The 21,925-nt window shown below is 39.1% G+C and overlaps 2 protein-coding genes across 2 annotated transcripts; both read right to left on the bottom strand.

Annotated features, from left to right (window-relative positions):
• Window positions 1-501: 501 nt before the first annotated feature.
• Window positions 502-13,148, bottom strand: eco (Establishment of cohesion). The gene is made up of 10 exons (XM_090116379.1): window positions 12,628-13,148; window positions 10,053-11,138; window positions 8,514-8,975; window positions 7,999-8,136; window positions 5,138-5,236; window positions 2,930-3,051; window positions 2,108-2,176; window positions 1,796-1,957; window positions 1,292-1,413; window positions 502-843 (listed from the first exon to the last, which is right to left on the bottom strand). The coding sequence occupies exons 1-10, from the start codon at window positions 12,884-12,886 to the stop codon at window positions 639-641; spliced, it is 2,724 nt and encodes a 907-aa protein (XP_089972505.1). The 5' UTR covers window positions 12,887-13,148; the 3' UTR covers window positions 502-638.
• Window positions 13,149-16,288: 3,140 nt separating this feature from the next.
• On the bottom strand, window positions 16,289-21,889 carry LOC149897661 (uncharacterized). The gene has a single exon (XM_090116536.1). The coding sequence runs from the start codon at window positions 21,887-21,889 to the stop codon at window positions 16,289-16,291; it is 5,601 nt and encodes a 1,866-aa protein (XP_089972662.1).
• Window positions 21,890-21,925: the final 36 nt, after the last annotated feature.

Here is a 21,925-nt window from a genome sequence, read left to right as displayed (position 1 = left end):
ATATCATAGCAATGTTAAAAGTTGCTAAAAAGAACATTAAAAACTAATATTCTAAGGAATGTCTAAATTTAAAACATTATTATTAAAGTTTTCAACAAACTTGGGCTTAATCAACTTTTATAAAATATAAAATCATTTGAGCATTTTAGACATACTACTTAATTTCAATTTAAAAAAACAGCTAAAAATGTTTTCACTATTATAAGATCAAAACATACTAAAAAGTTTTATAAAAAAAGAGTTCCTAAAACTTAAAACACAGTACATAGTATAAAAAATTAAAACATACAATCTTCATTATTTACTTCTAAATCTAAACACTTAAAAAGTCTTCCAAGAACATAAAACATAATACAAAAATTAGAAACCTAGAAAAATCCATATTAATAAAAATATAAGAACCAAAATTTATTGGTTCCCTATTTCTTATACTGCACATAGTGTCACTAACACTTTTTACACACAACGTTTTAGTATTTTTCATATATTTTCAAAACACATAGAAAGTGTATCCACAATATGTTGTAACGAGGGCCTTTTCGAGTTTTTGCCAAGTTAGAACAAGGATATAAAAGCTCGGACGCACTTAAGTATCTCACATAGTTTCACTTGTTTTTAAGTCACTTTGCACTAAAACACTAGCTCAAATACACATAGAAATTGGCGGTTCCACAATATGTTGTAGCAAGGGCTTTTCCTGATTTAGTTGGAGCAGAGAAAGCAAGTTCTTGCCGAGTTAGAGCCAGGCCATAGAGGAAAGAGGCTCGGGCACATTCTAACATTCGTACTGCTATGCCTCGTCTGCGGAATTTAGGATGCGTCCAGATTCTTGATATGCCGCATCTGAAATAAGATAAATTTATGTGAATGTTCTAATTACTATACAGGGTGTAATCTTTAAGTGTGCACAGGCGATTATTCCGTAACTATTGCAGATATCAAAAAACTTTAAACTGATATCGAAAGTACTTTACCTGATGAGTAAAATGACAATATAAATTTTAAAAATATAACGAGAAATATCAAAAAAATTAACTTAAAACATACGCGGGCGAAGCTGCGGGCGGAAAACTAGTTCCTTCTAATCCTATCCAATAAAAGATGAAAGTTCAAATTTCTTATAATCTTATAAGCATTTTAGTATGATTTATGATTTAGCAAGTATGTTATGGTTCTGTTTTAAGTTTTCGCGTATTTTAAACAAAACAGAACAATGTGTGTGAAACAGATGACAGAAAATTTATTGCTATCACACAATGAATGCTAGTAAAATAAATAATTTTAAACTCACTTGACTGAATATTCTTCAATACTACAGCAGTCTGGCTCCCCCGGTAGCAACTTGTAGGCTTTAGATTTAGGCTCCACTATCAAACAGCCTACTATTTGCTTTTTCTCAATGTATAGATATGCCTGAAATATTTTAAAATTGGTTATAGATTTGTATACATTTTCGGTCAGTTTATATATATTAATATATACATGCTTTATATATTTATGTCGTTTAGTGTAGTGAAGTGTAACATGGTGTAGTGTAGTGTGGTGTAGTGTAATGTAGTGTCATTAAAATTGTTATCTACACTTATATTATAAAGAGGAAAACTTTGTTTGTTTGTTTGATTGTAATGAATAGGCTCATAAACTACTGGGCCTATTTTAAAAATTCTTTCACCATTCGAAAGCTACATTATCCACGAGTAATATAGGCTATATATCATCATGCTAACCAACCAACAGGAGCAGAGTAATGCGGGTGAAACCGCGCGGCACAACTAGTAGTGTATAATATACTCACGGTATAAGCATGAACATCGCCAGCTAACGTGGTATATCCCAACTGTGGGTGTACTACACGAGAGAGTACACTCTCAACCCGTTTCCAACCGGTGTCTCCTCCACGCACGCGTATAATACGACCGGTTGGTGTTTTCTCTACTATGTATTCGTCTTTCCAGCCCTGGAATCGTGAACGGAATAATTGGATTTAGTATACAGAAACAGAAGTTCACATAACATGTATATAAATTTCAATATTTATAGACAAAAGACAAAATTATTTACACAGAGCTATATTCAACAAATCTGTATAATTATAATAATGACTTACATTGAATTTCAGCACATCAGTTGCATTGTGGTGTATAAGATGGTCATGTTCGTCTTGTGGATCACCAATCTGAAAAACATCATTATTAAAATTGATATTTTTGATTTTATGGCATTCAAATGCTTATAAATATAAATTTATAAAGAATAGAAAAAGCGCGAAAGGATGCGGGTTCGAGTCCCGCCTCGTGATCCAATTTTTTCTGTTCTTTATAAATTTATAACATCATTATTAGTTAAACATTTCACACATATTATAGCTAATACGTTTGTTATCTTAATATATATAAATCTCGTGTCCCAATGTTTGTCCTCAATGGACTCCTAAACCACTTAACCTGTGCACTTAACCGATTATAATAAAATTCGCACACCATGTGCAGTTCGATCCAACTTGAGAGATAGGATAGTTTAAATATGTAGGTACCACGGGCGACGCCGGGCGGACCACTATTAGTATCTCTATAAAATTTCAATCTTCAAATTATAATAAGGGATCACATTTTCTGAAGTGAAACTAGTATGAAATATAAAAATATAGTACTAGTGTACAGAGTATCATATTACTTACTTTCTATTAACCAATATTTTAAGAAAATTTGTGTCTGTTCTGTACCAAGTTTTTAATAAAAATATATGATTATATTAATTGTCTTTTATTTTTTCTCATACCCTTTTCTACATTGAAAAATTGCTTATTAAATACGATAAAATACAACAATTTCCTATGCAATTTTAAGATAAATTTTGTACGTAATATTTTTGGAAATGAATTTATTTTCTTTCTTTCCATATATATTTTTAATTCTAATAATATTCTTACCTGATAAATAACACCACATTCATTGCATTGTGTAGCGCCAAACTTCTTTTGTCCCGCGTCGATTACGTATTGATCACTTCCGTTTTTCAGTATTGACTTTTTCTTGTTTTTATCTGTTGAATCTGAGAATAAATCATATTTATAATTTACTTATTTTATTTTAAAAGAAAATCAAACATTTTAATTAAAGAAATATATATAAATTTAAAAGTAGTAGGTTCTCAATTCGGCCGGCATATATATTTTAAATAATAAAAATAAATTGCCAAATGTGTTGGTAAGCGCGAAGCTCGTGAACGGCTGAACCGATTTCGTTGATTCTTTTTTTATAAAATTCCTTGAAGATTATGAAGAGAAAACGTTAACATGTACACCACGGCCGAAGAGGGGGCGGACCACTAGTTTTTAAATATATATCATTTTATATTTCTAGCGCAATCTACATGTGAATCGTCATATCTGCATAACATTAAAAACTACGATTAAAATAGTAATGAATAAGTTGTATTGCATTTATATAAGTATTTTGAAGCGACTCTTAACTACTTCATTACATTTAAAAAACTATAATTACCTTTTTTCTATAATCGATAAAAGTGCGATAAAATTTTTATTAACGTTTTTACAATGTTGCCATCACGACAATATACTGAAGTACTTTAAAATGTTTTTGTGGTCACGTGTTATGTATTATTTGATAGAAAATCGAGAACGGTTATGATTAATGGCAGTTTTGAATGCCCTTAAAATGTAAAATATTTAAAATGTCCGTAAATGAGGTAGAACATTTGTAAATTATATCAAAATCTATTTACTAAATATATAATCGAAAAAGGTCAAAGTCATGAAAATTTGTGTGCATAAATGCAACAAGAAAATCTATTGAACAATACTATATTAGTTAATTTATTTTCTTGAAGCTGACTTACAAAATCCCAAGACTTAGTGACATCATTATAATATGATTTATTTATTATTCATTTTCACTAGGGATGTAACGATACCGATACCGATACCGATATATCGGCCGATATATCGGCAAGCCGATATATCGGTATCGCCGATAATAAATCAACCGATACCGATATTTTTTTATTAAATTCTTTCTTTTCTTTTATGTTTTTGCATTGTATTCATTCATATTGTTTTATTTCTGTTTCTGTAATAGTGTTAAGGAAGAGCGGAACCTCCTGACACAAGCATTTTATTTGCTTACTAGGAGTGTTCCAATCACAAATTTGTTTATGTAAAGGAAAGAAATGAATAATTTTGAATTTTTTTAATTTTTAACGTGATAACGTTTTTAAAATCGTTTTAGTCGGGTGACATGTTCATAAACTTGTGTCACACCAAAACCTCACGAGCGCGATCGCAGGTATAACGAGAGAGAGATGGACCGATCTCCCGTTTCATCTCGAGCGCTGCCACTGCATTATGTTATCACGTAAACATCTCGATCGTAAACCTACTTTACAAACAACCAATTTTTTTGATATCAAATAATTCAAAAATCCGCGCCCAATGGACGATGCGGGAGGCCGCCCGCGCGTGCGCACTTTGTTTTCTGAAAAAACTCTACCAATTAGTAAACTTTTATTAGGTACTGATTGTATGTGTATTACTTAAAGTTTAACTGACTTCGTAAAATAATAATACTAAAATAAATGGTTTTGTTGTTTTTTGATTTGGCATTTTTATTGAAAAGAATACGATTAACAGTTGTCTCTGTGAAATGTTGGTAACTTTTTATGCATAATTCACTATTTATTTTTCTACCAAGCCATCGATATCGGTATCGGTATCGGTATCGCCGATACATTACTACAAATATCGGTATCGGTATCGTATCGGCAAAATCATGTATCGTTACATCCCTAATTTTCACTGTATAATGTATTCTTGGATTCAAACAAGCTCATTACCCACTTTTTTTATTATCTCTGTTATTTTAAAGATAATAATATAATGATATTACTAAAAGCTTTAATTTTAGGGCTCCGAACCTTAAAAGGAAAAAACGGAAACCTTATAGGATCACTTTGTTTTCCGTCTGTCTGTCTATCAAGACCCTACAATTGTGTAAAGTAAAAATTTTCAGATAAAACACAAAAAAAGGTTTATACGGAACCTGGCCGGTTTATATAAATAAATATAAATATTTATATAAATATATATAAACCGGCTTATAGAAATTATAAAATTCCTTACCTTTATTTGTAGGAGTAGATAATCCTGGATTAGGCTTGCTAAAAATAGGGAACAATTTGGGGGTTGTGTCTTCATTTTCTACCGTAACTGGCGAATTACCTGAAATAAAAATAATTACCTATTTATAAATATACAAGAACATTTTTTTTGAAGTGAAACGTCTTTAGGCACGTTGAGAGTAAAATTTCAAGGTCGCGTCATGGCAATACCGTCACGGAAGAAGGCGACGATTTTGGTATCTTCCCAAAGAAGTTTCACTTCTGACACGTGTGCTCGGCAGATACGCCCTTTTTTATACAGTTTATAATTTGGAAATTGTAAAAAGTCGATAAAAAGATCGAAGGGAAGGAAGTGGTTCTCTTTGTTTTTTTTTCGGTTCGTAATAATTTCCTGTTAAGAAAAATCTATGTAGAATTTATATTTTTGGTTTTATGGCATTCAAATGCTTTATAAATATAAATTTATAAAGAATAGAAAAAATTCGATCACGAGGCGGGACTCGAACCCGCATCCTTCGCGCCATTCCGGGGCGGATGCCTCACCAACTCAGCCACTCGTGACCCGCCCGAGTGATCGAATTTATTCTATTCTTTCAGTTTTATGTGTCTGAAGGGACACACCGCGCGCCATCTATTGAGATGATTAACAACCATTTCAACCAATATGAAGCACTTTTCAGTGAATACAATATTGTAACGATGGAACACGACCTTTTTTGTTGAATTTATATTTTTGGTTTTATGGCATTCAAATGCTTTATAATGCTTCATATTGGTTGAAATGGTTGTTAATCATCTCAATAGATGGCGCGCGGTGTGTCCCTTCAGACACATAAAACTGAAAGAATAGAATAAATTCGATCACTCGGGCGGGTCACGAGTGGCTGAGTTGGTGAGGCATCCGCCCCGGAATGGCGCGAAGGATGCGGGTTCGAGTCCCGCCTCGTGATCGAATTTTTTCTATTCTTTATAAATTTATAAAATCTATGTATCTACTTTTTAAGTATGAGACTAAAATGTAAACTAATAAAATCGGCGGAATAACGTATTTCTGGGTGCTAGATATATCTATAGTAAACTAGCTTTCCGCCCGCGGCTTCGCCCGCGTTTTCAGTGAAAACCCCGCATAGTTCCCTTTCCCGTGGGATTTCCGGGATAAAACCTATCCTATCTCTCAAGTTGGATCGAACTGCACATGGTGTGCGAATTTTATTATAATCGGTTAAGTGGTTTAGGAGTCCATTGAGGACAAACATTGTGACACGAGATTTATATATATTAAGATAACATGTTAAATATGATGTTTCAATAAGTAAAATTTTAAGTTTGTTCGTAATTTCACTGCCCACCACTCCCACTTTATATTTTCAGTATCAAAAAATTTATAAACAACCAGGTTTCCGCCCGCGGCTTCGCCCGCGCAGTCAAAGAAAAACTCGCATAGTTCCCGTTCCCGTGGGATTTCCGGGATTGCGTCATTTTCCCGGGATAAAAAGTAGCCTATGTACTTTCTCGGGTATCAAGATATCTCCATACCAAATTTCATGAACATTGGTTCAGTAGCTTAGGCGTGATTGAGTAACAGACAGACAGCATTTATAATATTAGTATGGATTTTTTAGTCCACTGTAACTATTGAATTACATATATTTCTTTAAAATAATTATTATGCAGAAACAATGCTATAGTTTCGTTTTTATATGGCTGCGTTTAAATTGACTATTGTTTGTTAATCGAGAAATCTTATCGTTTTTTGTATTTTAATTGATAAATTAATGTCAATTATTTTAAAATACATAATGAGATTTTATGTCATGATTAAACTTAATGATGTCTTAAAGTGAACTCTATTTCTTATTTCTACACTAGCTGCGCCCCGCGGTTTTACTCGCTATGCTCCTCTCCAGTTGGTCTTAGCGTGATTATATATAGCTTAAAGCCTTCCTCGATAACTATCTAGCACCGAATTTTTCAAACAAACAGTCTTCAGCTTTACAATGATATTCAAAAGTATGGATTGTTCATTTACTAATTTTCATATCTTAACTAATAACTTGTTAAAAAATTATACCAATTTGGGTACTTTTAAAGCGTTAAGAGCTTTAAAAATTCAAGTACATAATTAGAACATAATTTATAAATTTAGAATGTTCAATTAAATGTGTAATAGGTACTTAATAACTCTATACATCATTTCACAATCTATTTTCAGTATTACGAATGAAACCTACATAGCCAAGTTTAATTATATATTATTAATTAAAATATAACGATTAAGACAAAATTTTAATATAATATGCAAGATCTCAATAGATATAAAATAATTGAAAAAATAAAGAACTAAAAACCAGACTGTGTGAATTCCTATTTAAGACGAAATACATGGTTTTATACGGTGCGTGTTATTGGTAAAAAATACAATTTATTAAAATAAAATAAAAAAATGTCTAGGTCACACAAGCATAATAGTTTTTTGCTTGAAGTGAATATAAATGTCTGTCTGTATGTTTGTGTGTTGTCCTTGAATCCCGTCAAGTGACACAATGTTTGTCCTCAATGGACTACTAAAACAACTTAACCGATTATAATAAAATTCGCACACCATGTGCAGTTCGATCCAACTTGAGAGATAGGATAGTTTAAAGCACAAAGCGGGCGAAGCCGCGGGCGGAAAGCTAGTATCTCTATAAAAATTCAATCTTCAAATTATAATAAGGGATCATTTTTTCTGTCTTAAGCGGCTTTGAGAGTAAAATTTCAAGGTCGCATCATAGCAATACCGTCACGTCATGGAGTAAGGCAACGATTTTGGTATCTTTGAATTGTACCAAAGAAGTTACAGCTAGTAAATAATAAACTTACCATCAACGGGTATAGTTTCTGTAGAAGCCAATACAGCTTGAGCGTCGATATTATTAGACTCCGCCATCTTTAATATTTGCTCATCTAACAATATTAGTTCGCGCTCTATTTCATCCAAATCTGGGATTTCTTGCTGGCCTGTGAATGTAATATAGAATATTATAGTTTTAACAGTATATAAATAAAAAAATGTAAAGAATAAATTGTGTTTTATTTACAAACTAACTGTATAAGAAAACGAAAATACAATGTTACAATGTCTAATGTTTTTTTGTACGAGTAAAAATAGGTAGATAAATAAATATCTTTAATATTTAATGAATTTTATCTATTTTCAAATGAATCCGATTTTTTTAGTTTCAGTGGAAAAGTTCCTTTTTTTTTCATCTCTACTTTTATGAGATCGAAATCGAAGTTTCGGCGATTTACGTAAAACAATCCATAATAGTTTAGAGCACATTTTTTTTATTTTATAATAATAAGTTCAATAGCTATTTTCTACATAATAAACTTACCATGAACAACAGTTCCGTCCACCACAATATAACCGCCTTCCACGGGTAAAAACTGCCCATTCGGCAATTCCCCATGACTTGCTGTATGACTTTCTGCATCCATAACTACATCTGTTTCCGATCCCTTTTCTTGGGGCACATTTTCCCCTATTTTTGAGGCATTTTTTGCCCCTATTTCTTGAGCATTTTGTGCCCCTATTTCTGTAGCATTTTGTGCCCCAATTTCCTGAACATTTGAGGAACCAATTTCAACAATAACAGCATCATCTTGGGGCAAAGAACTAGCCACAGGTACGGCAACAATCGGTTGGAATATGGAATTAGTTTCTTCTATAACAGTACTGTTAAAACATGGCAATTCTTTTTGTTGAATCAGTTCTGATTCCGGGACTTCTTCCTCTGTCCATTGACTGAGGAGGGCTTCAATTGTTTGTTTTTCTTTGTCGAATGGATCTGTTTTGTCTGTAAAGTTGTTTTGGTTTAGTTAGGATAAAAAATTATTGCCTGTGTACTAACACAAGTATTTTTATTAAATTTTTGTTAAAACTTATGGATACATTTGATTTCTTAATATATCTAACACATAAATGTATTTGCTGATTTAATGAATTAATTTTTAATTACATTGAACATTTCTCCTTATCTTCAATGACTTGCATAATATTTGTAGATATTTTAAACAAAAAATCTGCTTGCATGTAACCAAGGTTAAAAGTAGTATGTTATTGTCCCTAATTTATGTAAGTATGAAATTACAACCAAATTGGTTTTATAGTATGAAGGTGTAACCAACATATTACATACAAATATTCATTAATTATATTTTTCTCTTTTTCTTTTTTAATCTTTATAAGTGATTTGTAAAATAATTACATAGTTAAAGTATTTCTATAAGAATATTGAAATTAGATGTTAAGAAGCTACATTCTCTCTCAAGTCTCAAGTCTCAAGAAGCTACATTTGGAAGAAGTTAATTACTTAATTTCACATTTAGTTTTCCTTGTTGAACAAAATTAAAAATTACTGATAAATATTATCATGTACTTATTTAAGATTTTTGGCTTAACATTTTGTTAGAAATGACTCATAAGATTATCAATCAATATAAAATATTGTTATCAAATCAATAATGACCTAATTTCAGCTGAAAATTCAAAAAAGAACCTTAGTATTAAAATACCAATACATTTGTCTTTGGCAGGTAAGTACAGTATCATTTATTTACCTTATAAAAATCATATTAAAGTAATGCAATAGAAAAAATATGAAAGCATACTTTTTACTGGCTATCATTAGATGTTAAGATATAGACCAATTGTATAAAGTGATAAATGGAAAAAAACAGTTAATAATATAGAATAAAATTTGTAGACAATGAAACATGACAACAATTTTTTTTACTTTAAATGGACAAAGTTTCAGGAGGAAGCTAGTAGCATAAAAACTCTTTTCTGTTGTGTCTGTGAACTACATGCGCATAGAAAATACAGAAAAAACAACCTCCCTTTTCTAAGTTAGATAAAAAATATAATAACTTACCATGCTCCATTTCTTGAGATGTATTCAGGCTTAGCATAGAATCATCTTTAGTTGACGACATTGTAGAGTTCACCAAAGATTTATTAGAAACAATTGACTTCTCTGTCACTGAGGTATTCAAATAACCTTTAGGACTAAGTTTTTTAAGGGCTTTAGGTTTTTTAATCTTGTGTCTGACACCCATGTTGATTTGTCCTGGCTTTCTCTTACGCTTATTTGAGTGTGAGTTGAATGGTCTGTGTTTATGTGTGGCGGTTGCTTGAATTGCATTGGAGATTTTAGCGGTAATGCTAGTGTTCAGATCTGGGTTGGATTTACCATAGAAAGACTTGGTTGAAAGAATTTCTTTCAGCCTATCACTGTTGAAGAGAGATAATCTAGCTTTAGGTGCTGTAGTAGGATCAATTCTGGGGTATTTAGAGACAGGACCAGTATCCACTTTATCGTCATAGTGTAACCTTTTATGGCTCTTTTCACTGTCACAAGTAGATTCAGGACTTTCTTGTATTTCTATAGCAGATCTACGATTATGAGATAGTTTAGGAGGAGATGCTTTAGCTTCAGTGGTATTATGGGGAGTTTTTAACATTTGAGTAGGTGACATCATGTTTGTCAAATCCATTTTAGTTAAGCAAACGTAAGCTGTTTTCATTGGGGAGACATTTTTCTTTTGTTCCATCAAGATGCCTTTAAAGCTTTGTAGCTTTGGTGTCATTTTCTGGAATCTTTTGGAACGTCTAGTTGATTTTGTTGGTGTGTTCTCTTTAGAGTCACTGCCTGAGTCTGTGTCAAAGTTGAGGTCTTTTAGAGAGCTGCTGCAGCTTTCTGTGTCTGCTATGAGGCTTGCTAGACTTTTTCTAGCTCGGCTAGAGGTAGATGAATTTGTGTGGACACTGGTGCAAGAATGAGTGGAGGATGGAGTACCAGGGTGGTTCTGAAAGTGTGGTGTAGCTGGAGTCGATGAAGAACATCTTGTCTCTGGACAAGAATACCTAGTTTGATACTTTTTCAATGTGAATGGAGATTTCATGAAATTCTTCAGATCTGTTGTTTCTTTGAGCTTTCTTGAGTGGCTTCTTGTTCCATCTATGATTAAAATAAATTGTCATATCAGTTATTTGTGTAGTTTTGCTTGTTTTAGGTCAAATAATAAGGTCAATGAACTCTTTATTACAAATATGCTATGAAAAACGTTTCTAATAATATTAAACTTAATTATGTGAAATAGTATTATGGGAAGGTTCCTTTGAAACAGGAATTGGTATTTCTTTAGAAATTTGCGGCACGAATTAAGGGGGGGGAGGGGAGGGAAAGGGAGGGGGGAGGTAAGAGGAGACCCCCTATAAAGTGGGGGGGTGAGGAAACCCCCCCTTCTATTTTTTTTTTAATTTTTTTTGAGATTATATTTATACTAGCTTACCGCCCGCGGCTTCGCCCGCTTTGACTTAAACCTAATAAATTATATACTAAAACCTTCCTCTTGAATCACTCTATTTATTAAAAAAAACCGCATCAAAATCCGTTGCGTAGTTTGAAATATTTAAGCATACAAAGGGACATAGGCATAGAGAAAGTGACTTTGTTTTATACTATGTAGTGATGTAGTTAGAAATATAACGAAGATTATGGGCTTTCTTGACTGCTCCGGCGCTGCAGAACGTGGCGCTTGCCCCCGTGTACCTCGTTGCAGGCAGGAGTCTTCACTCGCCTTCGTAGCTTCGGCTTTTTGGTCGCCTTTGGCGACCAGCCTCAGCCACTCCGGCTCGCTTGACTCTGCCTGCTCCTCAGCACACGCGGGCGCCACGCTCCTCCGCGCCTCCGACTTTTTTAATACACTCTAGTGTATGACAGACAAGTACCACGTGGAATCGGGGTGGACAGATTCGGTTCTGTGATTAACAATTTGTGTGCAATATACTTACATACAATAAAAACATTTTTTTTAAATAATTATTTTTCAAATCTTGTATACATGTTTGATACAATTTACAATGGCAATGAATGGATCCATTTTATTTATTTCCACCCATCGTCTCCACATATTCTATAATATTATCACCGAAGTTTGCTGGGTGGTTATAGTTATCTTTTTTAAAAAATCTTTTTACAACATGCCACTGGGACTCAAATGGGTCAGAGGCAACAAATGGGTTGTCTGGGTCTGAGTGATTAACTTTTTTATGAACATACCCATATTGCCCCAAACAATCATATGCTATGCTCGCCAATAACCCGTATGAATTGTTGTCCCCTCAGCAACATGCTTTTGAATGAACTATGGTTTTTAATATGTACATTAAGACATTAGTTATCTCTTTCAAACACAATTCTTGTAGTTTTGTCAATGTAACTCAAACAATTTTGAACAAAATCTCAAAAATTAAAAAAAAAGATTTCTCTGTAATTACACGTTTCCGCACGAAAAGCCGCTAATGTATGTTTCGGGGCATCATTATCGATCGATAAAAATTAAAATCGCGCCGAAATTCGTGCCGCACGTTTCTAAAGTCAACCCCAGGAATTGACAGTAATTAACTATTTGTTATCATTAAACACGATATAATAAAATACTTACGCCATATAGTTCTCTCAGGTGTCTTTGGAGTGTTAGGATCATTTTCGTCACAAGAACTTGAGTCAAGGGTACTTATGATGCCCAAATCACAATCGTCACTATCACTCTCACTGTCTACGACTGAAAGTCTTCTGTGTTTCGTCAATGACTCTTTAGAAGCTTCGGCTTCAGTTACAAATAACCCCTTTTTCCTCTCAGACATTTTTGGAGTATGCGTGTGAGGAAGGCGAGAAGATCGCCGGGGTGTTACCGCAGCCATCGTACACGTAAAAACAGTATAAATTCAACCACTAGGATGCTTCAGGACAAGGCCAGTTAAACACCTGTCGTTCGCGCCCAATGGTCAAGTCTAATGTAAAAGTATACTACATAGTAACAACAAATAACACTTCAATTATTTACTATTTCATTCAAAAGAACATGAAAGCGTCTAATAGGTAATATTTTAGTTGAAATGCAGTGATAAATACGATGAACGAACACAAAACAGGCGCCACTCAGCAAACCAACACCATTGTCTAAAATTGTTTGGCGCGTAAACATCTGTCATCAAGGTGCGAGTGACATCTGTGATGTGATCAGTTAACTGTCTTGCCAGATCTAAAAATGATCTTAAAAGGAAATATGTGGAAATATCCAATCATGATTAATTAAGATATATTTAATATTATATGATATACTTTGTACAAACTACCGACTACGTGATATAATGTACCTAATTTACGTATTTATCAATTAGCATTTACATAATTAGACATTAACAATTTCATTTTCATGCGAAATAGTAAATTCATGTCTAAATGTTCCTTCCGAAATTATTCTTTAATGATTACTTAATTATAAATATGTATAACTGTAAAACACAGCAAACACTGTATTCTTCATTTTATTTAATATGTTCTACCAAAAAAGCTCTCTCGTCTAGGACACACATAAGTATATTGGTCCATGGTACTATTACATAGTTATTATGGCCATATATCCAGTACCGGCTATTGCAAAAAAACTAGGCGGGTAAACAAGTCTTAAATTGGTATTTTTAGTATTCCCTTAATCATTCCCAAAAAACCTATTTTATCATAGGTTTTCATTAAAGGTTGTGTATTAGCTTTCCTTCGCTTATTTCATTCATCATTTAACTCTAGATATTTTTAATTTATATAATACTTAGGTATTTCAAAACGAATTACGAACGGAACTTCGTTTCAATCGAGTGAACCTATTTAAAACATCTGGCATTTTTATTCATTTATTTTAAAATTTTAAATATTGTTGAAGCCTCTTTTTCTCATAAGCACTTAGCATAAGCACGATGGTAACACGTTGCATAAATATCTCGATAATAAATATAAACAAAGAAGAAAGAAAATGTATTTTTTTATGTTTTTACCTACTAACACAAAAACCTGTATAAGTAATAAAATTAGTTAAGTACTAACTGAATAAAATGTGATGAAAATAAACCTATTACTACATACATAATTTAATATCTGAGACAAAAAGATAAAATTAATTATTTAAAGTTCAAGAGGTTAGTACTTACGAAATTTTAATTAAAAATATTATGCTTCTTTAAAATTAAAAATGTTGTGTGGTTTTATGAAACCACGGTAAAAGTGAAACTGTTCGAACGGTTCCGAACACTGCTTTGTGTAACGCATGTCGCGTGACGTGCGCGTGACGGTCGGCTGCCGAGTAGGTATCTACTCGGCAGCGATACGTACGCGACATGCGCTACACAGACCAAAAAGTTTGAGACGATGTAATAAAAGTTTCACTTTAAAATTCATCTAAAACGTGCATCTTAACCACATCTGGAGAGATGTGGTTAAACTTTAAAATAACTTTTTATATAGGCATAAATGACTATTTAGTTATTTACTATTACAAATCAAAAGCATTGCATGCCTATTTGTATAATTTGATCAGAGATTTCTAGGCTATGTTATATTCCTCTTTAGAAAAGACTCAAAAGGGATAATGATATTTTGTAATAATAATTAACATTTTTTAAGCTTTATACATTCCATGCTTTCGTAATAATATGTAAATACCTTATAATTATTTACTAATCCTTGATCTTGTTCCGTACAAACGTGGCGTGAGCTCGTGTACAGGAGGGCCTGGAAACGGGCATGTGGCGGAGGGCCTGGAAACGGGCAAGTGGCGGAGGGCCTGGAAACGGGCAACTGCTGGGCGGGACATGCGGAAGATTGCGAATGTGTATCCGCATCCCGTCTAAAGCAGCGCATTGGTACACGGTGGGGTTTTAGTCTGTAGGAATCCGACATAACCCACGGCTCCTTCCCCGGGAGCCGTGGGTATCTTAGGCAAGATTTCCCCACTTGAAAAAAAAAGTGTTCCAATGTTATGTAGTATTGAAATTTTGACGGTCTTTTGACGACTCTCATCTGTGTTCAATGTATTGTGAAGTAGAAAAAAAATTAATTGTATATATATCACTGTGACGTTAACTAAAGTAGGGTTTGAGTAAGGTTGAGGCGTATATTCTAAATTTTTATTAATAATATTTGCGGAAACGATCTTTACTTATTTTAGAGCGTTTTATTATTTTTTATTTAAAAATAAGACTACACTTTTTTTGGTAAATGTTATTCAATATTTTTAGATAGCTAACAACCACGTTTAATTTTAGAAGAATTATATAGTGTTAATGTCGGCTGAAGGCCCTCTCTTAGTGGACTGTAGTGGTGTGGGGGTTTGTAAATAATACAAACAATTATTTCTTCATACGTAGAGGGCCAGGGTGCCGAGCCGGAGCGGAGTTATTCTTCTTGCTTTTCTGAAGCGCGGGTGGAACTGGAATGCCGTGACGCAACCGGTTTTGCGTCCATATTTATATTTTACGCGTTATCCCCTCCACTCCGGCTGGCCACGCCCCTTACCTCACTCTTTATTTCTCAATCATTTAGTTTTACATTGTTTTACAATTTTATTGTGTTCATCGTAATTATTACAACATATCATTTTAATATTACATCTATAACATACTCCGCCAGCGCCCCGTTTAGACTGCGCGCACAATTCTTTACAAATTTTCTTTTATACTACCCCGTCCCCCGCTTCAGGTGTATAAATATACTGCGGGGGACGGCGTGTGCGCTCAGTCGCGGACGTGACGCTGTCGCATGACGAAATACAATAATATCAATTAAATCCTAATATCACACACTTAAAACAATTAAAATATTCATAAAACATAAAGAAAGACATAAACTAATTCACGAAAGACATAAATATTCACTAATATCATAAAACATTTTCAATCTACAATTAAACATTTACAATATCAAACAAAATATAAACATTTACTATTCTACTGAACATTCTTAACACAATAATAACCTTTCAGGCATAAGCCTTCATAAATCTTTATGCAATAGACATCACAAATAACTTTACGTACGAACTGTTCCTTATACTTTACTATACAGATAATCCTTCAGGCATAAGCCTTCAGGATTTTATACTGAACACTTATTTTACTTTACTAGACTAGTTAGATAGTTTGCTTTACAAAACACAAACTTTTCAATATAACTAGAACAAATTCGTATTTCTTTTCATACTAATTATTTTATAAGCCTTCAGGCGTAAGCCTTCAGGATTCTAACGTTATATTTACAATAAATTAGGTACTTTACGGTTTGTCGTGCACATTTCTCCCGCCGTCGCACTCTGCGATTTGAACTGGTAGCACGACGATCTTCTTGGTGGGCCGCCGGAGGATTCTGCTGCCGCTGGTCTCCACGTCGACCACTCGTACCTCGCCGTCCTTGCCGGGATACGTAGCGACGACTCGTCCTCGGGGCCACGTGTTCCTTGGTTGATTGGAGTCGCACACGATGACCAGGTCGCCGATCTTGGGGGCCGCGCCGCTTGCGTGGGGCTCCCGCCGCTGTTGGAGTACGGGCAGGTACTCTCGCACCCAGCGTCGCCAGAAGGTGTCGGCGAGCTGCTGCGCGCGCTTCCAGTGTGTGCGCGCTGTTGTTTGGTCTTCCTCGATGGTGCAGGGTGGCGGCACGTAGCAGTTGGAGCCCAGCAGGATCATATTCGGTGTGATGGCGGGCGGCACGTCGGGGGTCACGGCCACATGAGTGAGTGGGCGTGAGTTTACGGTGGCTTCTACTTCGGCGAGGAGTGTGGCGAGCGTCTCGTCACTCGGGCGCTGCTCGTGAAGCGTGTGGCGTAGGGCTTCTTTCACGGTGCGTACCATGCGCTCCCACGCGCCGGCCATGAATGGGGCGGCCGGCGGAAGGAAGCGCCAGCTGATGCGGCGGGCTGCGGCTTCTTCTTCAAGTGCGGCCCACGCGTCCGTGAGCTCTCTGTTGGCCGCGCGGAAGCACGTTGCGTTGTCACTCCATATCTCGGCCGGGCAGCCGCGCCGCGCTATGAAGCGGCGCAGCGCGTTGATCGCTGAATCGGTGCTGAGTGACACGACGACCTCCAGATGTATGGCACGCGATGTTAAGCACGTGAAGAGGGCCACGTAGCGCTTCTCTCGATGGCGGCCGACGGTTACCTCTTGCGGGCCGAAGTAGTCGAGTCCGGTGAATGTGAATGGGCGCGCGTGATGCGCGAGGCGTGCGGCGGGCAGGTTGCCGGTCGATGGGCGCGCGGGCTTCGCGCGCAGCAGGCGGCAGCGCGGGCAGCTCTTTAACACCTCCTTTGTCGCGGGTCGTATTCTTGTTATCCACAGTCTTTGTCTTAGTTCGTTTACTACAATTTCGACGCCGCCGTGATGCAGTTTTTCATGTATGTGTTGTATATAGAGCTGCGTATACTTGTGTTTTCCGTCGAGCACTGTCGGGTTTGCTGCCTCTGCCTCGATCGCGCTGGCTTCATTCACTCTTCCTCGTAGTTTCAGTATTCCGTTTTCGTCTAAGGCGACACTTAATCCCGCTAGCGGACCTTGATGTTTTTCAGTGAGCGGGTGTCCTTGCTGTAGTATCGCTATCTCTTTCCCGTACGTTGCTTTCTGTGCTAATTTTACAAGTATATTTTCCGCGGCGCGTAGGTGGTGCGCACTTAATATTCTATATTTTCTTTCTTCATTGTTCGGACGCGAGACGATTTTTTCATTGTTCTTTTTCACATTTCTTTTCCACGTCGCGTCTTTTTCTTCATTTTTTCTTGTACGTTTTCGACGTGTTGCATTGACGAGTTGTTTGGGGCGACGACAGAGTTCGATGAATTGCAGTACGCGGGCCGTTGTGCGCACTAGTCGTGTCCATTGTGAGAAGCGCTCGATGTCGATGAATGCGGGGGCGGGGTCCGACGTGTTCAGCGCGCCGCATTTTTCTTTTTCTTCGCCCGTGTCGGTGATGATGTTTTCTTTCTTCTCAACCGGCCAGTCGCATTCTTCGTAGCGGAGGAAGTCTGGACCGGTGAACCAACGGTGTTGCGGGTCGAAGTCAGCGGGGGTGTTGCGTGTAGCGTCGTCCGCCGTATTGTGCGCCGTGGGGACCCAGCGCCATTCATCCTTTTTCGTGAGGTCTTCTATTTCGGCTAGCCGGTGCGCCACGAATGTTTTATATGTACGTGGCTCGCTGCGTATCCATGCAAGTGCTGTTCTCGAGTCGCTCCAATACACTTTTCTTTTGAAGGCGAAGTCGTGACCTTCCTCGACTGTTCGTGTGAGGCGTGCTCCGAGCAGGGCGGCTTGCAGCTCCAGACGTGGGATCGATATCGGTTTCGTGGGCGTGACCCTGCTTTTCGCGGCGGCGATCGCGATGTTTATCGATCCGTCGGCGCGCGTCGCTCTGATGTACACGACTGCTGCGTACGCTTCTTCGCTGGCGTCCACGAATGTGTGTATCTCTCTCTCAGCCGCGGGTTCGTAGTCATAGCAGCGTGGGATGCGGAGCGCGTCGAGATGCTGAATATTCGCCACCCAGTTTTCCCAGCGATGTTGTAGCGCGCCGGGAATGGGGTCGTCCCAGCCGGTGTTGTACTTCCACGTATCTTGCATTATTCTTTTCGCCGGTGTGAGGATGGGCGCGATGAGGCCGAGTGGGTCGAAGACCGACATGATGAGACTGAGGGCTTCTCTCTTCGTAGGTGTTCGCTTATTTTCGATTATTTCCTGTGGTACACGTTTTGTGTTTACGCGAAAACCGATGTAGTCTTGTTTCACGTGCCAGAGTAGTCCCAATGTTCGCTCTGTCTCGCTCCCGCCGATCTCGACGGTGGTCGCCCCGGTGTTCGTAAAGCTTCTTATCGCGTTTTCATTGTTCGATGCCCACCCACGCAGCTCGAAGCCGGCGTATCGATGTATGCGATCGACGTGCGCCGTTATCTCCCTTGCTTCATCTTCGGTCGCGTAGCTATGTATATAGTCGTCCATATAATGGTTCTCTTGAATCGCGCGTGCGGCTGCCGGACTCTCGTTCGCGTGTTCTTGCGCGTTTCTATTCTTGATGTAGAGTGCGGTGCACGGTGATGAAGAGGCGCCGAAGATGAGCGATGTCATACGATATTCATCGGGCGGCCCGTCGTCGCGTCGATCGCCACGCCAGAGGAAGCGTAGCGCGTCACGGTCTTCTTCTATAATTTTTATCTGCATGAACATTTCCTTGATGTCGGCGGACACGGCGATTGGATGTTGACGGAACTTCATGATGACGGCAGGCAGAGATTGTAGCAGGTCGGGCCCGGGCAGCAGCATGTCGTTGAGAGAGCGGCCGTGTGACTTAGCGGCCGCGTCGTGCACCAGACGAATCTTCGCTTTGTCCGGGTTAATCACTGGAAAGTGCGGGAGGTACCACACTCTCCCGCCGGTGGGCGGAGTCTGCGCCCTCTCTGCGTAGCCGGACGAGAGTAGATTTTCTATCCTTTCTTCATATTGTTTTTTCAGCTCTCCGTCTTTGTCCAATTTCTTTTCTAATGTCTTCAATCTTTTCAATGTGTCGCCGTAGTTGTTCGGTGTATCTGCGGACTCGTCTCTCCATAGGAGTCCGGTTTCATATCGGCCGGACGGCAGGCGTTGACTTTTCTTTTCCAATATGCTGAGTGCCTGCTGCTCCGGGTCGCTGCGCTGTCGCTTGGGTTCGATGCCGATGGATTCTAATTCGAAGTATTTCTTCATCATATTTTCGAGTGTGTCAGACGACTTCTCCGCTTCCGAGAGATGAGAACAGAACAAAACTGGGTGCTTGTTCGAGGAGCGGCAGCCGTGCAGGACCCATCCTAATAATGTCTTCGAAGCGACGGGCTGATTCCTCTTGCCGTGCCGTAGTTTTCGCGTTATAATGAGCTCCCAGTTGTCTTGTCCTATCAGCAGCTTCGGTGTTGCATTTTCATACAGTAGGTCCTCTTGCAGGTCGTGCAGATGGTTGCAGCGGGCGATGTCACTCTCGCGGATGGACTGCGTGAATGCGTGGAGCTGGTGCACGGTGCGGGCGTTGTCTAATGCGTATTCTTTTTCTTCATGTCGTCCTCGTACTCGTGCCTTCACTCTCTTGCTGTATTCGTGTTCATTCTCGTGCCCATTCACGCCTTGAATTGTGATGGACTCGCGTGGCCCGTCGAGACCCAGCTGCTCTGCAAGCGCCGTTTCAATGATGGTCACCGTGCTTCCTTCGTCGAGCAGCGCGTACGTGTCGCATTTTCCTTTCGGTCCCATGATGGTGATGGGAGCGATCTTCAGATACGCGCGGCGGCGCGTAGGTTGCTCCGACGTAGCGCTGTTGATGTTAATCGCTGACACTAGGACTTTCTCTTCACTGGCTTGCGGTTGCGCTGTTTCTTCAATTTTCTTTTCCGCTGTCTTGGTATGGTGGAGCATCTTGTGGTGCTTCATGGTGCACCCGTTGAGGCCGCAAGGACGAGCGCGGCATGTTGCTCGTTGATGTTTGCTTCGAAGACAGCGGAAGCACACTCGATATTTCTTCGCTATTTCCCATCGTGTATTTACGTCGCTGTTCGTAAATTGTCGACACTCGACGAGTTTGTGCTCTCGCTCGCACATCGGGCATCTTGTTTCTCGCTCGCTCGCGTCGTTCGTTGCGTAGGCTCGCTCCGTCCTTTTCCTTGTTTCTGTATCTAATGGAGCGTAGCTGGAGCACTTGTCTGCTTCTTTATTCAGGAATTCTGCGAGCTTTTTCAGTAGCGGTGTCTTGTCGCGTTCGTCGGCAGCGAAGTCGTACCATTTATTCTTCATGATCGGCGTCAGCTTTTCCAGTACCTGCCGCAGCATTTCCGGGCTGTGCAGGTATTCTTGTTTTCTTAAAACTTCGACGGTGGCGACGATATTCGCTATTTTATTTGCGAATATGCAGATGTCCCGCGGGTTGTCCGTTACTCGCGGCAGCGACTTGATTTTTTCCATTTCGCCCAGAACCAGCGCGTCTGGGCGGCCGAACCTCCTCTGCAGGGCTTCAATGATTTTCTCGGGTCCGGTGTGTGATATGAGTAGGGCGGTGACGGCTTCTAGGGCTGCTCCTTTCAGCGCCTTTCTCAATCGTGCGACGTTTTCCCCGTCGGTGAATCCTTCTTCAGTTTCTTCATACGATGCCTTGAATGATAGCCACTCGTGACTGGAGCCGGTGAACGTTGGCAGTTCACCGCCGTATCTTATTGTTTTCCTTTGGCTTCTTGCGACTTCATTGAAGGCGGTTACAATTGCCGCAACTTCTGGTGACCGCGTGGGCGGGTGTTTCTTCGGTTCCCGTGGCCCGTCGTCTTGTTCCTGGCGGGCCCCCCATCCTCGATCTTCCTTGTTGTCAGCGTTCTTCGCTGTGTAGCGTGGCGGTGAGAGCTCGCGAGTCGGGTTGGCGGCGGGTGGCAGTGGCTGGCTTAAATGTTGTTCCAACCACGACTCGACCCGTCGTTCCGGTTCGTAGTCCTCTTCTTCCTCTTCCGTTGTTGATTCCTCTTCGGCGCGTATTCTTTCCAGCCGCGCCCTTTCCAGTTCTGCTGCGGCCTTCGCTTGTTCCAGCTTCAGTTCGGCTAGGCGCTCTTTCACCTCCAACTCCGCGAGGAGTCTCTTGCGGGAGGCTACGGAGCGCCGCGACCGCACCTCTGATGCCTGGCGGAGCGTCTTCGAGCGGCGTGCTGGCGACCCGGCGGCGACGTTCGATGGCGCCGCGAGAGCGGCGTTTGTATTCAGGTGTACGTTGCTCGTCGGCGCCGCGGAGGCGGCGGTCGTCGGCGCGTCGGTGTTGTCGGCTGGCGCCGCGAAAGCGGCGTTTGTGTATCCCACGACGGGTGACGGTGCTGGCTGCAACTTGTCGACGGGCATGGTGCTCGGCGTAGCTGGCGTCGAGCTGCTCTTCTC

Source organism: Colias eurytheme, chromosome 25, assembly GCF_061535395.1.
Source record: "Colias eurytheme isolate Ceu_HAF_F1 chromosome 25, ilColEury1 Martin Lab GWU primary, whole genome shotgun sequence".
Lineage (NCBI taxonomy): Eukaryota > Metazoa > Arthropoda > Insecta > Lepidoptera > Pieridae > Colias > Colias eurytheme.
Note: the sequence above shows the minus strand (reverse complement) of the source record. Positions and strands in the feature narration are given on the sequence as shown.